The 18,728-nt window shown below is 40.6% G+C and overlaps 1 protein-coding gene across 2 annotated transcripts in view; it reads left to right on the forward strand.

Annotated features, from left to right (window-relative positions):
- The window catches only part of LOC133001936 (multiple C2 and transmembrane domain-containing protein 1-like), a 133,564-nt gene that overhangs the window by 38,807 nt on the left and 76,029 nt on the right, over positions 1-18,728 (forward strand). The window contains exon 2 of one of the 2 annotated variants that reach the window (XM_061071655.1): positions 5,817-5,937. In XM_061071655.1, the coding sequence (XP_060927638.1) occupies positions 5,817-5,937 (121 nt within the window). Of the gene's footprint in view, positions 1-5,816; positions 5,938-18,728 lie in introns of those variants that run through there. The other variant, XM_061071656.1, reaches the window with a different exon arrangement.

The raw sequence follows: 18,728 nt of genomic DNA on the forward strand, positions 1-18,728 counted from the left end.
TCTCTCCTTTCAGAAGCACAATTGTCATCCCTCTTATTTATTGATAAAGGGTCAGCTCCCGTCGCTGTGCTGAAAACCCCACCTCATTAACGTTAGAAGGTTTAGCTTTTGTCGTCGATGGACAAACTGTGATGGACGGACAAATGTCAACTTGCACACAAACACTGCAAGGCCGAACCCTGTTTGTCCCATTACAGTAGTCTGTAGTTATTGGAAAAGGAAATAGCTATTGATTCATATTTAAATGGTTTCAGTGGGGAATCAGTCTGAAGGGTTTTCAGTGAAACTCTGAAGGCTTGTATCCAAATACCCAGAGCACTCTCCAGTGGGCATCTCTTGGGATTATTTATTGTAAATGTAAAGTGCTCTTGTAGTTGAATCTCACTGGCTCAGTGCCACATGGTGTAGTGATGGAAATATTTTCTTGTATTTAAATTGTGATGCTGGATGTTATTTATTCACACATGCTTCACAAGCTTCACACACATACATCCGGCTCATGAGTCAGGATCTACATTTTTGGATCTGTATTAATCATTGTTTGTATTTCTATGAATTCTTATGTCTAATTTATGCTGAACTTTGTTTAAATACAAGTTTTTGTCTGTGAAAATCCCATCTCATTCCTCTCAACACGATATCTCTAGAAAACCTTTAAAGAACTTCTTCAAATTTGGTACAAACGTTCGGACAGTCGGCCTCACTGAACTGATTACATGTTGGTGGTCAGGGGTCAAAGTCCCTGTGACCTCATGTTCTCCTGAACATGATGAATCAGTAATACCCTGACAGAATTTTATTACATCTGGCACAAACATTTACTTGGATCAAGGATGACCTGATAAGAAGGTCAAAGGTCAAGGTCACTGACCTCCAAATTTATGAAAATGTTATCAATAATAATCCCTCTGGAACCCTTTTCAAATTTAGCACAATTGATAATTTGGCGTCTTTGACTTGATTTCTCAGTATGTTTTTTGGCAATTTCGTCAAATTTTGACCAGTTGTCACAGATACAGTGATTAGACAACAGTGGTCAAAGGTCACTGTGAACTCGCATGAGTGTGGAAATAAAAATGTGTGTCGACTAAAACTGTACTGGTTGATGAAGGCATATAACTGCAGGGCGATATTTCTACTCTTTCTCTATGGGGACCCTGAGATCTGAATGCACATCTACATAAAACTGAAGCCAATTAAAAAAATGTATCCGCAATTTTGCCACCCGTGTGCTGCGAAAACCTTCAACACAACCATTTACAGAACCTTGTGTTTTTGTGCTCCCTGGATACATTTCCTTTTTTTTCTTAGGCACTAGCAGGAAGTTAAATTCGCTGATAGGGAGAATTTGCAGTGTGTTTTTCTTTTAATTAGTGAATTGATTTGTCGGATTGGATGTGGTTTCTAAAGTTGTAGCTCTCTCGTCCACTCAGACACACACTGATCAGAAAGGACTTGTTTCCAAATAGCTTAATTGCTGACTGGGACTGAACAGAGCCTGGAAAGTGAGTGGAAGCTTTTGTTTGCTTCTCCGTCAGCTTCAAAGAAACATGACACAGAGCTTGTGGAGTGGGATGGATCTCGGCTGCCTTTCCTTTCCTTTCCTTTCCTCTCTCTCTACTCTTATTCTCCACTTCTCTCATTGTAAAGGTGTGTTTAGTGTGTGTCTTTTTAATTGAGGCCTCACTGTACAGAGGAAAGTCTAGTGAACCAAAGGATGCACCGCTGAGATGATTATTGGAGAAACCCAGAATCTGTGCACGTCTCATTGGTTTTCTTAAATTACTTTGATTTTGTTATCCGACAAATCGTCAATTAAACCTCAGGAGAAGGAAATGTTTGCAGCTGTCTGTATTCATAAACGTAATGTGGATGCTGACAACACAGCTCATTTACACAGATCAAAAATAGATATTGCATTTAGCTGCAACAATGTATGCAACAATAGCAGGTGCTCAGTCTTAGGCGCAGTTTTTGCTTTGTTCATCCTCACCTCTGATGAATATTAATAGCTAGGTTTACCTACGCATAGATGTTCTGAAGCTGTCCCTGTGTACTGAAGCTCAACGTCTAAGATCTTTGACAGCAAAATTCCCCAGCAAATTGGTGATTTGCGGCCATCTTTGGTGAAGTTGCTATCGAGAGGAATTGGATGGTTCCTCAGAATTAGTTGATGCCTTTTCAGATGATGGTACACACCACTTGTTGTTCTTCTCTTCTGTTGTAATTCAGAACGATTGTGCGTTTTTTGCAAATAAGGTTACAGGTTTCATCTTTACTGATGATGTACTTCCACACACAGGATGCATTGGTTTGCTGCAGTGACCCACGAGGCTTCTGATATGTTGTTTTCTCTGGAGCTTAAAGTCTCATTGTAGAAGAGTAATCAGCAGAAGAAATACATGTTTTTCAAAGTATTTTCTGTTAAAATATTTGGCAAAAGCCGAGGTTCCAAAGGGAAAATATGAGTTTATTTGGCCATATTATATTTGTAAGGCCGTGTTTTTTATCTTCATTAATAAATGCTGTGCATGGGTTTAGTTTCAATGACAAAAACACCTGAAGCATCAGTCTCTGGCAGATCCTCTCCGACAAATATGCTCTTCTGTCTTAGTTGAGCTACCTTTTTTCTGACATCTCGAACTGCATGTCATAGACAGACAAAGCCAGAACAAACTGTTTCCTCCATTTTCGTGGATACCAGAAGTGGATGCCAAGTCCTACCCCCGTTTTATTGGTTTTTCTGGAAAGAAGCTACAGTGGAGTGATCAGCGCCTTTAAAAAAGAGAGTTTAAACTACAGCTGCATATCATCCATCCTCATAAGCATCAACTGAAAAATAAGAAGCATTATGTGAGATGGTGTTGATGTTTCTGAGTCAAGCTGCTCATCCTGCAAATGTCCCTTTCACTGTTCATGAGTTTGAACCTGCAACACAAAGCAAACCTCAGTCTCTAACTGCTCGTTTTGTCCTTTCTGCACAGTTGTAACTCTGCCTGTTGTAGAATAGATTCCATTGATCCTATCGTGTTGTAAAATGTCGCCAACACAAACATCCTGCAAATCCATTTCAAATCCTGTCCTCCCTATTATGTTTGTGTGCATCCATGTGTGTATGCGTCCTGTGTCTGTTAGTGGCACTGTGCAGAATACACACAATAAATTCAGAAAATCTAAAAATACATAGCGCTGAAGATTTTATACAAATGCAACAGAAGCATAAAACCAGTCATTTTCTGTGGGCAGCGTGTTTTGGGCGATTTCCATCTCCTTCCTAATTGGTTTGTGTTATGATGTGACCCGACCTGACATGGTGGTTTTTCTCTGCGTGTTTCTCTGTTTGTTTATTATTTTTTTTACAGACAAAGGGGCTTAATGTAAGATGGTCAGTCCACTGCAGTTGTTGTCCAGTCCCATTGGTCGTATCCTCATGCAGTTCAATTACAGTGACTTATACGCTCTCTGACACTTTTATCCCATCATATCACAAAGCTGCAGCTCGGTCTGTCCCTGATGTTCACATTCGTTTCCCTCCAACATTTGCTGAGCCGGTGCACCTGTTGTCTACGGATAACATTTGGTGGGTTCAATTTATTTCAGTTTTGACTTTGCCCAGAAGAGATTGCCTCTAGTCCCTTTTCAGCAGGTGCTGTTAAGGTAAAATTGTGCTGGGGTTCACTTTTCCATTGAGATTTTGAAGTTTCAAACTTTACACAGCATTTTTCACCCAGCAGTTTTAGCCTTGAATTCCACACCACAGTCTACACATACTGTTAAAATTATGATATACATGATCATGCTTAAATGATATATTAGTGCACTTGAATATATGTGATTCCTTGACATAACATTTTGAATAGAAGTATTGATGAACAAGTAGGTAAGTAAATTAAAAGAATAAGTAAAACTAAATGGAAATAATTATTATCATAGTATTATTTTTATTATTAATATTTATTTTCATTATTACTTTTTGCAACGGGCAGGCAGGCTTAGATATAAAGAAACATAACCTTGAGATTGTCTGCGCCCTATAATAAACTGGTTCTGTTACTAAAATCAATAATCAATTAGCCACTCAACTACCACGTAACCGATCAGTTTGGTTTGGTTGGGTATACACTCTTACTGTGGTTTTATCGTTTTTGAAGAATGTTTACAAAGTCTACTTTAATATGTTTCAATAAAATCCATACTATAAAACAAATGTCTCCCCTAGAATAGCTGCTAAAAGTTCTTGCTCATTTCCAGTAGTTTGTATTTCATATTAACAGATCTCTATATCCTCATGCAAAGAGAAGGATTGTTAAGTAAGATCTTCATCACAGTCATCTCTGAGGGCAGCTCAAAATAATTGCAATAATACATTGGGACCGCATTGGAGCACAGTGTAATTACACTCAACATTATTAACCTGTAGCCTCACGGCGGTCACTTAAGAATGGAATGAGCAGTGCAGCACCATCATATCATCAACCCAATATAGGCCCATCATGCCTCATCAAGAAAAATACACTGTGGGCTGTTTGAGCATTCAACATAGAAACTTTGTAATATACAGTCTTTGAAATATGACTGCGCCATCATATACAGACATATATGGATCTCCCCCATCCTTCTGTGTTATTACAGGGGCTTGTAGGTCAGGGCTGCAAAATAGACAAATCAGACATTGTTGTTGAGGGAAACACTCCTGCTAATGTAATGAAAGCCCCATCATCAGAATGTGCATTTTAATGACAGTTTTTATACAGGGGTCTACTTGTGGGTCGTCGTCTTTTTCTTTCTCCATTTGCAGCCTAATCTTGTTTTTAGTTGTTTGCAGATCTGTCTGCTACTCCCTGGTGGGAGTTGCTCTTATGCCTTTAGCCCTATAGTGTGATTGGAGCCTTCCAGTGGCCCACACGCGTTTTTCCCTATCCTTCGTGGATATTCTTAGCCTCATGTCAGAGTACGGGAGCTGGGGAGAAACGACAAGCGTGCCCACGCATGGATCTTCTAATGGGAGAGAAAGAGAAAGAGAGAACTGAGGGCGGGAGAATAAGATGAGCAAGGGATGGAGAGAGAAAGTAAGCTGCAGTGCATCTCGGAGCACAGCCCGGTTCATCCTGTGGCTTGCTAATGGGCCTCTACTTCCTTGGGGATCCACGATTAGGGCCAGTGGGGAATCCCTGTCAGAGTGGAGTACAGTACTGACCTCAGGGCTACAGCCGGACATGCAGAGCCACACAGATGACCCCTTCAGTAGCCTGACACTCAGACGCTTCAGAGGCAGGTCCATTGCTTCCTATCAGAATCAGGCGACTGTACAAATGCTGAATATATGATGTAATATACAGATTTAATCTTACATCAAATGAAGCATGAACAATTTCAATGTTTATGTTTCTAGTATGATCTTACTGTTTTTTTTTTGCTCTACCGAATGTGATTTATTCAGAGCATCGTGATCCTGCAGCAAAATTCAGTCAGTCAACTTTTTTCCCTTCACCCGTGTAGGTCACTCGTAATGGATCATGATTCACGTCTGGTCGATTTTCATTAGCAATAGTGGTGAAGACAAAAACTCCCATATTACCACACTGCTTTACAACTTCATCTAACTATAGGCCTTTTGTTATAGTTTTGATTGAGAGAAGTGACATGTTTAATATATATATAAAAAAAATGAGTCCACTACTAGTTTCTTTTTTCAGTTCTTGTCCTTCTCTTTCCTTTCTTCAAGCAGAGTTGTCTTTCTTGTCTTTTTCTTATTATTCCGCGCCTAAATACAGGAGTTATCTGACCTGAATAACCTTTGTCTATTCTCTCCACAGGGCATCAGCATACTGGGACCCAGTAATGCAGAACCCCCGCCTCGTCCTCCAAGTCCAGCCATGTACCAGGTGGATATCGTCCTGAAGAAAGGGAACAACCTGGCCATCCGAGATCGGACAGGTAGGATCTCTGTTTTTCCCTTATGCTTGTTAACTCAACAATTTAATTTTTGTATATTCTATTTATATATCTTCATCCATCTCTTGTGTCTGCCTCTTTTCTCAATGTACTACTTTTAGTCCTCTTTTTTTCTCTTCCTATTGTTCTCACATTTGACTTCCCTTGCCGCTCTCACGTCTCTCTCGCTCCCCATGTTGTGTTATTAAATCACACATCTCATCCTAGCAGCTCACTTAATTTTACACGTGTGAAGTGAGATATTCCTAAGAATGATTTGACACATTTCCTGAGCATCTTTGGCTTCAGCTAGAAAATTGCCACATTCAGAGGTGCTGGGTGGAAGCTTGTATGATCTCCTAGATAATGATACAAATAATTTTAAATAATGGGACAAGTCGTTACCATTTCGTTCACAGTGGGACATGTAGTGTGATCAAGTGTGATTGTTGTTGTTATTATAAAGACCAGACATGTGCCTCATGCTCTCGCACGACAAATATCTAAAAATCAAAATCCGAGACCCACCCCTCCCAATATTCTGTATGGCCCTCTATAATTTTGAAAGGGGTTGGTGCAGCATGTTTATGTGCTGGTATCTTGAGTTTTAACTGTGACCCTGTTCAGACCTGGTGTTAACATTCGTCCTGTGTGATCCAATCACAAGAGGTCAGTGCCAAGAACAGGTCTGAATGCACCCAAATGACACTTGAATGAGTCCTGAGGTCCGATCACTCAGTCCATCTACTCAGCTGACGTCGTCTGACCCTCGCAGTTGAATCAAACGCACTATTTGTACCCTTCTTCGTGTCAATATGTAGATTTGTTTGTGGTCACCACACAATTTCCAAACTGATAACCTCACAATGACTACTTTTATTTAACATTTTTCATAATAGTAGATCTACGCACAGCATTGATTCAGTCAGCCCCTCCTGACACTGCTTGCTGTCTTTCTCACGAATGTTAATACCAGGTCTGAACAGGGCCTCTGTGCATCTATCTCACCCATCGTGGGAAGAAAAGAGTCTATCTACTCTCATGCCAGTATTAAAGATATTATCTCACATTGAATCATCTTGATTAACAGTAGTTTTCTGCTTCTTTGGAGTTGGGGCTGGATTGTAATTTTAAGTGCAGGACAAGCAGCCTCCTGGCTTCTGTGAAAGCTTTATGTAACACAGCTCTTGCATTGTATTGAAGCAGTGTTTAAGTGTATGTAAGCAGGCAATAATGTCTTGTGTAGTGGGTAGGACAGCCAACACAAACAAGCAAGGTGTCCCCCGACAGTGGTTTGAATAGTGACTGAAGCCAAGGTCTCATTAGTGGCTGTTGCAGTCTCCGTGTTGACAGTTTAAAAGAATCGGCCCTGCTCCATCTCTTGCACATTTTGCCTGACTGCCTGTCCACCTGGATAATGAGTACAGTGCAGAAATCATCCGTCCTGTCACGAGTCCATCGCAGCAGCTCATTATAGAGAGCGGGAGATACAGACATATTGGCGGCTTCGTGGAAAAACAGTTGATGCCATATCTTTACATCTAGTTCTGTCCGGACCTTCACGTGTTGCTGCTGTCGTACAGCAGCCGATAGACAAATCGGAGAAGGCAGACATGTGATTGACGGGATTTTCCATTTACCTGTCAGTCTAGGCTCCCTTCACAGGTATGTAGAGCAGACCTCGGCGGCCATAATTAAAGAAGTTTGTTGGGGGAAGTTCTGCTAACAATTGATTCACTAAAAGCCCAGGCATGAATTATAAATGACACAAACAGTTCCCAGTTTTGTCGGCAAAACATTTTGAGGCAAACTATTTTCAAAAAACACTTCCATACTATGGGAATTCACAAATGTCACATCTTCACAACCAGTGCACCTGGAAGTGAAAGTAAAAATAACTGTGCTCAAAGTAACGTCTCTACACGCAGACAGAAACTTCTTTATTTCCTAAGCTAGTTCGGCATCAAACAGAGCAACACCTAGCTTTTGTAGCCTGAAGCTTTATGAAACATTCAAGATATAACACAGGATTGTTTCTCTGACTATGTAGAACATTCAAAACAAGACTTTGATATGAAAGGGATAGTTCACCCAACAATGAAACCCTCATTATCTACTCGCTACTATGCCGATGGAGGGGTAGGCAAAGTATTTTAGTCCACAAAACACTTTAACTATCCCTTTGATAACAACCTGCTCAGCCGCTGTGTTCAAAGTAAGCATTTTTAATCCCCTTGTAGAGGAATATTGGACAAGCTGGCGGCGGATTTCAGTTTAATTCTAATATCAGTCAACACAGAAGGTCAGAGACGCTTCACAAGAAGCTAACAAAACAGAGTTTTTACTGACACCGCTGCTCTGATCACAGAGACGTGTGCAGCCAGAGGCAAGGTTGACTAGCCAGACACAAAAGAAGGAAGGAGAGGGACTCACCGCAGAAGCATCCAATTCCACACTCTTCCCTTCGTGTCCCTTCAGTGAAGTCGTCATGAAGGCAGCCTTTTTATAGTTGAGTGAGGGAACTAGTGAATAGGATCAATGAAAGTTAAATGGAGCAGCGCTTACAGCTAAATAGTATTGCAAAATCAAACTTTTTTTCAACTTATCTGTCCATAATGCAGTATTGTACATTAACAGAAACATATAGCACAAGATTCACTTAAAAGAAATGCAATACCCTTGATACTGATGATGTTTACGGATTCAGTGAAGTTGATGAGAGGCAGCAAGAACAAGTTTACATCTGCAAATCTTACCTGCAAGTGTTATATCCAGTATTTGTCCCATAAAGACTCCATACATTAACATTTTCCTAATATGATATTACATATTTTTCTTATAACCTATATTGAACTTAAAACACTCCTGCTAATTACTTACCTAAAGCTGTGTACGAAATGTAAGACTTTTTTTATGGGGCAAAGGAACTCTTGACTCCAGCTGTCACAAGCAGTCACGTTCCTCGTAAAGCATTTCAGCCTCTTGCACTTGGATTTCTGCTGAGTGTGCAGGTGCTGTCAGGCGACGCCGGAGAGGGTGGACATTGACTCTGAGCCACAGACACAGTGTGGGCATTGACATGGCACATTATACAAATACCTATCGGAAACCTATATATAATTTTATAGGCCTATGATTTCATCCTTCTGTAGTGTTTGCTGAGTTAGAACACTGATGAGTCATGATCCATTTCTTTTACTTGGCAGATTCACTAGTTTTAATGAGAACGTCTTTCTTCATTGGCTCCTTTGCATGTTTTCTGATTTAAGTGGAATTTGAAAGTGCCTCAGCTTCACAAAGTATAAATATCATATCATGTATCTGGATACCTATTTATTTTCTCTATATGCTTGAAGGTTTCAATGCATCCTCAATGAACTTGTCAGTAGTTTCTCATGAGTCTGCATGGTTAACCAATTTTCCAGTTTTTCACCAGGAGAGAAAACCAATTCCGTTACATGGTTTGACAATGAGGCTGCAAAATAAAAATATGCATTGGACATGGATGAATGAGGGAGACATCATATGACACGTGTCTGTCACCGTTGTTGTATCGAGGTTCAGTTTGTGGAGAACATGCGTCTACCTTGATGATGTGGTTTTCCATCTAATCCTTCCTCCAGTCATTTACATCTGCCTCTGATGATGTTATATTGAATTTAATCTGCAGGAAGATGGACAAAATGAAAACAGTGAATACTTTGGAGCAGGAGTGATAGATATAGATACTTAGAAAAGATAGAAACAACAAAAGCCATCTCTGAGTAACTTATTTTCCTTTTTTTCCCTTGTTCTGGTCAAGTCAATCCTACCTGTCAAAAGACATGTTATGAATTTCCCTGTATCGTACATGGGTAAGACCCTGTTGTGCCCCCCAGGTGCCCAACCCTGTCTAAGCTGTCACATTTGATGAACTCCCTATGATGAATGGAAGCTCGGCAGCGTTGTAGGTTACCTAAGGTGAAAACATTCTCCCTCTGTCTCTACCCTAACTTCCCTGTGGGTGAGGTACCACAAGGTGAAGTATGAGTGGGTGTCAGAGGATGCAGAGGATATTTATCTTGATCGTTTCATGTCTTTTATCTTGGGGTTTTCTTTCATGCAAGTCTTAGCTGGCTCCGAAACTCTGAGGAGTCTCCTGATGCCCATTTCGGAACCGTTCCTGCAGCTCTTCACTTCTTGGTTTGCATGTAATGAATAACAATTATGCAAATACACCAGGTGCTAGTTGTAAAATAGTGTTCACCGCACTGAATCGTATCCATAGTTCAGTGTTACATAAATGCAGCAAGTCTGAACTGTATATTGTAATTTAAAATGTTTATTATATCTCCCAAAAGTCTATTAATCATAATAAAAATTGCAATCATTAATCATGATTGTATGTTAATTGATAACTTTCTCTTTAGCTTCTAATGCCATCTTGTTATAAATGTACAACATATCTACTGTACAGATCAATTTCAGACTCTTTTCACAAAATTGATGTGGTGGAGGTCGAAATATGATCTGTTTGAAACAGATAAACATGTAAACGCTGGTGAATTTCAGACCACGTTACTATTACTGCTCATCATGTTTTTTGTATTTATCTGAGGTAGCTTGAAAACGGATTAAAACATAATGCAACTGTATTGTATGTAGTGGGTGCATCCTATCATTAGTGCCTCGTCACGCGCTGTTTACGGTCTCTCCCTCCCTCGGGTATCCTTCCCCCTCATTCACCTGCTTATTTCTCATTAGTTCCTCTCATGATGTGTTGCGTTTCTCTCTCGTTGCATATGTTATTGCTCTTGTTTTTTTTATTCATGTTGCCAATCCAATATCCCTGATTTTGTTGTGGAGCCACAATCTATTTATAATAATTATTGTTATTCCGAATTTGGTTTGTTACATCTGAGTCAAATAGATGACAACATCAATGTACGTGTCTAAGTGGCCTTAAAAGACTCAAGACAAACAATTTGGACCTAGACTTCTCATAACTGTTGTGTATATAATAATTATCCAGACTCGATATGTAATAGAACTGTTATGTAATTTGCCTATAAATAGCCCAACCGCTTCCTGGTTCAACTGATTCCTAATTTCATTCCTCTGAGACTAACTCATTTGCATGTGCTGGCACATGTTGTGATCATTGTAGTGTGTGTGTGTGTGTTTTCCTTTACTTATCTTTGTGAGGACCAAGCATAGATCCTACAGAGTTAGGACATTTTTGGAAAGTGAGGACATTTTGATCGGTCCTCACTTTTTCCAACAGCTGTTTGACGGTTAAGACTTGGTTTTAGGTTTAGAATTAAGTTTAGGTTGGGGTTAGGCAGTTAGTTCTGATGGTTACGGTAAGGGGCTAGGGAATGAGTGCCCTCACTAGGATAGAAGCACAAACGTGTATGGGTGTGTATTTGGAATAGTGTTAGTGTTGAGGTTTACAGTGATCACATGTCAGTGCAGCTGAAATCAGTGAGGCTTCAGTAAGCCTAATTTTCTCCACGCACAACAGTTTATTAAAAAGTGACAAAGTGAGAGGCAGAGCTTGACACCGCTGGCTTCATCTTGTCTCATTTTATTTCAAGTCCCCTTCGCTGTTTTCTCACCTCCCGTGTTTTTCTCCCACATGCTGTGCAGTTGTCTGCTTTATTTTTATCTCTGCTTATTCCTTCACTACTGGGTTGTATCAAACATGAGATGGTGCTGTTATTGTATCTCATGCTTTGCCTTGTTATTTTGTAATTACAGCGGGATGATGTTGCACATTAGTAAATGTTCCTTTGGGGTAAATGTCAGCGGAAAACTGGAAAGTAAACCCCCTTCAGCATAAAGCGGCGAGAGCCAGAGAAGTGTTCGATTGTGGGTAATTGTAATGAGGCAGGCTCTTAACCCATCTGTCAGCATCCCATGATGGAGCTTCTTGTTTTCGCAGCCTTACCCAATACGTGCTCTTGAGCAGATTGCATTCTGGGTAATAAGAATCCCCAGAGCTGCAACCATCCTTCAGTCCTGACACAGGACATAGAACTCGGACTCGCACACACACTGTCTACTCGCACAGTACGTACAATCGGAGCGCACGGCTGTTAAAGGTTGGCAGCTTGACTGAGGGGTTTATGGGAAGTTTTACAACGTTTTCCCCGTCTCCTGCTCTCTTATCTCATGACAAGCCTCAGTGATCCTCCTCCACGTCTTTCTCAATAAAAGATTTTGACAGGCAATACGTTGGCCACCTCTGAATAGATCGTCCTGCACTGTATATCAGTTATGCAGGGAGTCCGACGAGGAAGCACAAATGTTTTATCCCTATTATGGTAACTTAACCGTCATCCCTCCACACACACAGAGCGGTGCAAGAGAAGAGACAACTCGTTATGTTAAATGCAGATGTCGACCTCAAGCGCTTGATAAACAAGCACAATATAACAGTCGCTACCGATGGCCAGAGAAAGAGCAACCCTCCTGCTGTTAATGGGACCAAAAGAAGAAAGCTGATATCTTCAGTATTCAATGCTGCTTTAAGAGTTATTATCCTTGGATTAACTATTTGTAATGGCATTATTGTATCACAATGACCCAAATAGGACACAAAAGCACAACTTGACAGGCTGACAGGTATGTGAAAAAGGCTTTATTGGTTCAAGGCAGGGTTAGTTATGTAAAATACATTCCAAGTAATCAGGCAGAGGTATCCAAAATCCACTTGGGCATACTCAGGTCAAAAAGTACAGAAAACGTGACGTAGCACAAGGGGACACACTGAGGGGTAATGCTGGAACGCTGACTCTTAGGGAACAGGCGATCTGCCACAGAGGGAGGGGAGCACAGGGTTTAAATACACAAGTTTATAATGTGCGGAAAAAAAACGATTCAGACAGCCATGGGTCTGTGAAGAAGACAATTCTGTCCACTTGTGGGTGGGACTAAGTAGCTGGAAAGAGTGCTTGACCTGCAGGTGAGCTGTGAGGGTGGGATGAGTGGGAGCAGGGGCGCGGTCATATTAGAATATTCTTACATCCCATTCAGGAAATGATTTATCACACTATATATTAAAACATTTCAAAATCGGTCTTAGAGATATAAAGACGAGTTTGAGGAAATGTAATACGCTGCCGGGGTTTTACTTGAATATTTTTCAAACCTTTGCCCATGCAAACTGCAGCAGAGATGATTAGCTCCTCTCCGATAAGGTCGATCCACTTCTTGAAGGTAATGCTTTCTCTGCAGAGCCGAGGTTTTTTCAGGAAAGGTGCCACACCTCTGCTATTCACTGGAAGAAATCCTCTTACTAAATATGTCTGCTACTGGACAGTAAGTATTAGGGCTTTTAACAAATCTGAGATTTGAAGAATCAAGTCATAGTTTTTGGCAATGTGTTATTTTAGGATGAGAATTATCAGAAGATTACCATGTTGCCTGTATTTAATTTAGGAATATGAAGCATCTTGCTAAGTTGTACTTTAGTATTCAAAAATAACGTCTTCTTAATCTTTTGGCTCATCAGCACCACATTATCACAAGTATCAGGACATTGAAGTAGTACTGTGTCTATTTTAAGACGGATATGCACAGACTTGGAGGAGGAATTGTTTGGTAGATGTTCGACGGTAAAGTTATCGTTCGTTACATCGTAAATCATATTTAAAGGGGTTTCATTGTTTGTAAAGAAACAGTGAGATTGATGATCAAGATTTTGGATCCAGACATAGTTGAACCCCAACTAGCACGGGTTCTACTTGCTAGTTTTACATGCTGCAATATTACGACTCTAATGTTATTACATAATATAAGCACCTTATATTTGTAATCTGACAACATTGTTCCCATATTTTTCATTTTTTTCATTATGGCCCAAATAGTTTTCTGACAAGGCATCTATCATAATATAATCTCATTGTTCAGCTCATTACGAATGCAGGCATAATCAAACAATGGAATCAGAAGTATTAGCAGACTGAGCACAGGTAGTAAAGCAGGGAGCAGTGTGAAGAATGTTTAGATGCTGGTTTGTGATAAACAGTAATGGTGACTGACAGTGTTGCTAACACACTGTGAAAGATGTGTCACCTCTGCTGTTATATATGGAGCCACCTCCAACCAATGCCAGACCAACATCTTGTGTTGCTGTACATTTATGTGCTGCAGTATATAAACTGTGTGGTGTCTGATATACTGCTCACAAACTGTGTATTCTGTTATTTTCTAGGGAGTTTCCCCACATAAAATCCACTGCAATTTACAACTGGGTTATTTAGCAGAAAGTTCATACTGACATTATGCATTATTGATGTCTGCATTATTGGCGGGCTGTCAGCAGGTGGGTCTGTCATCCATTCTCATTTCATGTGGATAGCCAAAATGTTATCAGCAGGTATCGGAGCTTAAAAGCTCTACTTTACCATCAAAACACACAGTTTTGTGTGTAATGTCCAGTTGGATTCAGTGTCTGGAGCTGGTTCTGCTATTTATTATCCTTAGAGCACTGCCATACCATGACGTGTGTTTTTTTCTTACTGGAGTAATGTTAAGGGAACGTGCACCCAGCTTAGGGCTCGATTTACAACAGTTCTCTATTGTAATATCCACATCAGTGAGATAATAAGTCTGATACTTTATTTTTAGAACTGTCCTCTGTAGACACGTAATTACCTCCTGATATATTATCAGTGAATAATTCAGGACCATTTGTCGGCCCTGTACAGACACAGAGAGCCGGATTGATCATGAATGTGTAACAACTATCTACAGGTTTATGGTGAAAATGAGAGAAGCGGGCTAATTTACATATTGGTGTGAAGCCTTGCGAACGGAAATGGCTTTTTGTTGTATAAATTTGCTGCTAATCACAACCTTCTCTCAACCTCCGTCAACTTCACCCTCCAGCAGCAACAAGCACCTTTCATTATCTCGTTAAAAAGACTTGACCATGACAGTACGTTAAGTGGTGTAGACTGTGTTTTTAACAAGTCTGAACTTGACCTTAGCCTCATATTATTCCAATTGACTGCAGAAGTCCCCTCTGCACAGAATACATATCCAACAACAGTCTGCCCTGGTTCCTGTGTCTCAGATGGATAGAAGTAATCTGTGGTTTTGGAAGATTTAGTTTTTCAGAGGTCAGGGTCATATGTTTGACTTAACTCTTGTGAGTTCTGTCTGTTTCAATCAATCTCTATAAACAGATTGTGCATACAGTGAATATGCAGAGTCTGTAGGCGAGGGACAAGATCTTTTCAGACGGGAAACCTTCTGGTGTCCGATTCCAGTTTGACCAGTCCGGTTTGAGCAGGCTTTGGTTGCCCACAAGGAAAAGGTGTTCATATTCAGATAGCTGTTAATCGAGATTAGTCAAAATGTCATCAGGACCTGAAACAGTTTTTGTTTAGCAAGTAGGAACGTTCAATGTGGAAACTTCAGTAAACTGCACAGTGCACAGTGCACAGAAGTATTTTCTCCACTGTTTACACCAGAGTATTGTCTCTTGCCCCTCACAACAATTTACTAGACAAATGTCTGGCCTCAAATGTGTCACTAAACATATAAATGACACTGGACCTCTATTTGTCTGCACTAGTGTCTGCCTACAGCCCTATAGTGGTAATAAAAATTGAGAGAGCACTGTATATTTCTCAGTGGAATAACCACTTGTTTGTCTGTGTGCATTTGTGCTCTTCCTTTATGTACAAAATGAATACATCCTCATCAGTGCTCAGAGGTCTGTTTGGAGCCTAAGGATCAGCCCAGCGATGCACTGGCATTTAAATGGAGTCATCGTTAAATCATTACTCTTTGATTAATGTCAACTCACCCCATAATGACTGTTACATCACGGCTTCAACTAACGTCTTCCTCCAGCTTTAATGGACTGGAGTTTACTCGACTGTGGTCTATTTGCAAACCCTCTATAGGTTTTTAAGTCCAGAAGTTCTTGAACACTGACTGTTTGGCCTTTAAAAAAAAGGATATTTTATATCTCACAAAAAACACAAACAAAAAACTGTTAAGAATATAATAGGACTCAGCGAGCGCATATCTCAAGCCAAGGCCCAGCAGTCCCCTTATGAATATTAAAATCCACTCAGTCCTGATTTTTATTGGATCTGCAAAAAATGCACACTTAATGGTATTCATTAGTATCTCTCCCCTAAACATGCTTGGAAATCAAGGAAATTGTTGTACTTTCTAACTCACAATGTTCAAGAAAGTGAACCAGATATTCTGGATCTGCTAAAAATGTATTGGATTCTTTCCTGACCCTCTTCGCATCCTTCCACCAAGAAGAGAATCCCACATACTTCATACTACACCACTATATATTGACAATACATTATCTGTAATTTGTCAGGTGCTGGTAATTTAATAATGCCATATAATATGTAACATAGTCATTACTGTCACTGTACATCTGTACATTCATATTGCCTGCTCTGTCCGTTACATTTGTCCTGCATCCAGAAAGCAACACACCAGAACAGCGTGGGCTTTCGATACTAGATGCTCCATCATTTTTTGCAATGATGCTGATTTTTCAGATCTCATTATCATTTTACCCCGAGGCAAATTGAGCCACTTGATCCGTGAGCAGGCTGCCGGATGATATGGTGAGAATATGTCGATGCCGTAACTTTCTCTAAGTACCTGTGGCAGAAAATAAATGAACTGTAAGTTAGCGTGTTGAGGCATAATAATGCAATTTGAGTCAGAGAGCTGGAGGAGAGTGAGAGACAACAAAAGGGAAATTGGTGAGATGAGGAAAGAAAGGATGATGTTGCATGAAGGCTAAACAGATGGAGGAGAAAGTAATAAGAGCAGCAAAGGAACTTGAGTCTTCAAACCAAATTTGGCAGATTGGATTTAGTCCAGGGCAAAGATACAAAAGCTACTACTGAAAGAAAAAGACTGTCAGAACAAAACTCAATACGTAGAGTAGGGGGGACTTTTACTCATCTACAATGAGTAAATGGTGAGTATGGACACACTGCCTCCCAGTGGTAATGGAATGATTTCAAACAGAAGCGTCCGCACATTAGCACATGCTTCAACAATATAGGATTATGCATAATTAAAAGGCGACCAGAGATTTTGTAGCCGAGGATCAAGCTTCACTGGACTTTGACTAAGCAGGCGAACAGCTCCTTGCAGAGGTGTGGACTCGAGTCACATGACTTGGACTCGAGTCAGACTCGAGTCATGAATTTGATGACTTTAGACTCGACTTGGACTTGGACATCAATGACTCGTGACTTCACTTGGACTTGAGCCTTCTGACTTGATAAGACTTGCTCCTTTCCCCAAAACCCAAAGATTAAAAAGTAGGATATTAAGGAACGCTCTGTATCTTTCATTGTGTATGTGTGCGTCAGTGGTGTAAAGTAACGAAAGGCAATGCAATTCTCACTGCAGTGGTAGATGCTGCATAGAGTGGATGACGTTCCGTAACGTGCACATTCAACATATGAAAACTAATCGTAAAGTTCACTGTTCGCGAAAAATATGCGCGACAGGCACAACACTGCACAGGGATCCACTGCGGAGGGGCTGCAGAGCCGCGGGCTGCAGACCCCTGGCTACGGCGGAAGAGCGATTTGTTTACTGCTCCGCCGTTAAAGAGATGCGGACGTCAAAACATTAGTTCGGCTATAATATTAGATCCGCCTCGCATTCTCTCCCGCCGGTCCCGCGCCTGTTATGCCTCCGCGCCGCACCGGAGGGGCGCACCATACAGAGAATCACTGCGCTACACAGGGGAAGGCCCTAGCATATTTGGGGCTCTATGCAAGAGCCCCCCCCCCCTCAACAAAAAAAAGTTGAAAAACGGAATTGCAACTTTCAGACGGTATTTTGCCCTGTAAGACTGCATTTCATTTCAAATAAACACAACAACGATCACAACGACATGGTGCAAGCATTCGTTTTAGACAGCGTCTCTCCTCAGGAGAAGGAAAACATTACGTAACGTTTCAGCTTGACCTCAGATAATATGAACGTGTTTACCGTTCAAATTCATTATTTGTCATTAAGTTGCGTTTAGTTCAACGTTCTCATAAAAATGAACGCGTTCATGGACAACACTGCCTGAAACTCAATAGCCTACTGGCCTACCTGCCTCGGCCACCTGCGGGTGACTCTTCAGCTGTGCTGGATTGCTGTTCACTGCAAAGTGAACCCGGATGAGCTCTACTCACCTTGAAAATCAGCTGCTGCTCAAACTCAACAAGATGTTTGTAGACTAGTGCTCGAAAGATGGACCAAAGATTAACCAAAATTTTAAATATACAGTGGGACAGCGGCATTTTAACTTTTTATTTTAGCTGTCATGTGGTTCATGTCTTGACATGTCCTCCCCAAAGTTCTTAAATGTTGTGTTGACATGTTAAATGTTTAATTTTTGACATGTTTAATGTCATTGCACTTAAATTTGTAAAGATCTCCTATAATTAAAAATAACTGTTTTTGAATTGGATTTATGAGCCGTTGTCCTTTTTGCACTGCATAGGAGCAGCTCCCGCAAGTTTTAATAAATAAATAAATAAATAAAGATTTTAAAAGCATACATGATCTGTGTAAATATATTATTACTCTGTGATCAAAAGGACTTGAAAGGACTCGAAACTCAAACTGCAGGACTTGGACTTGACTTGAGACTTGTCAGTCTTGACTTTGGACTTGACTCGGGACTTGCCTGTCTTGACTTGGGAGTTGACTCGGGACTTGAGGGCAAAGACTTGAGACTTACTTGGGACTTGCAAAAAAATGACTTGGTCCCACCTCTGGCTCCTTGTGCAGCAGTGGTGGTGCAGCCT

The sequence above is a fragment of the Limanda limanda genome, chromosome 5, assembly GCF_963576545.1.
Source record: "Limanda limanda chromosome 5, fLimLim1.1, whole genome shotgun sequence".
Lineage (NCBI taxonomy): Eukaryota > Metazoa > Chordata > Actinopteri > Pleuronectiformes > Pleuronectidae > Limanda > Limanda limanda.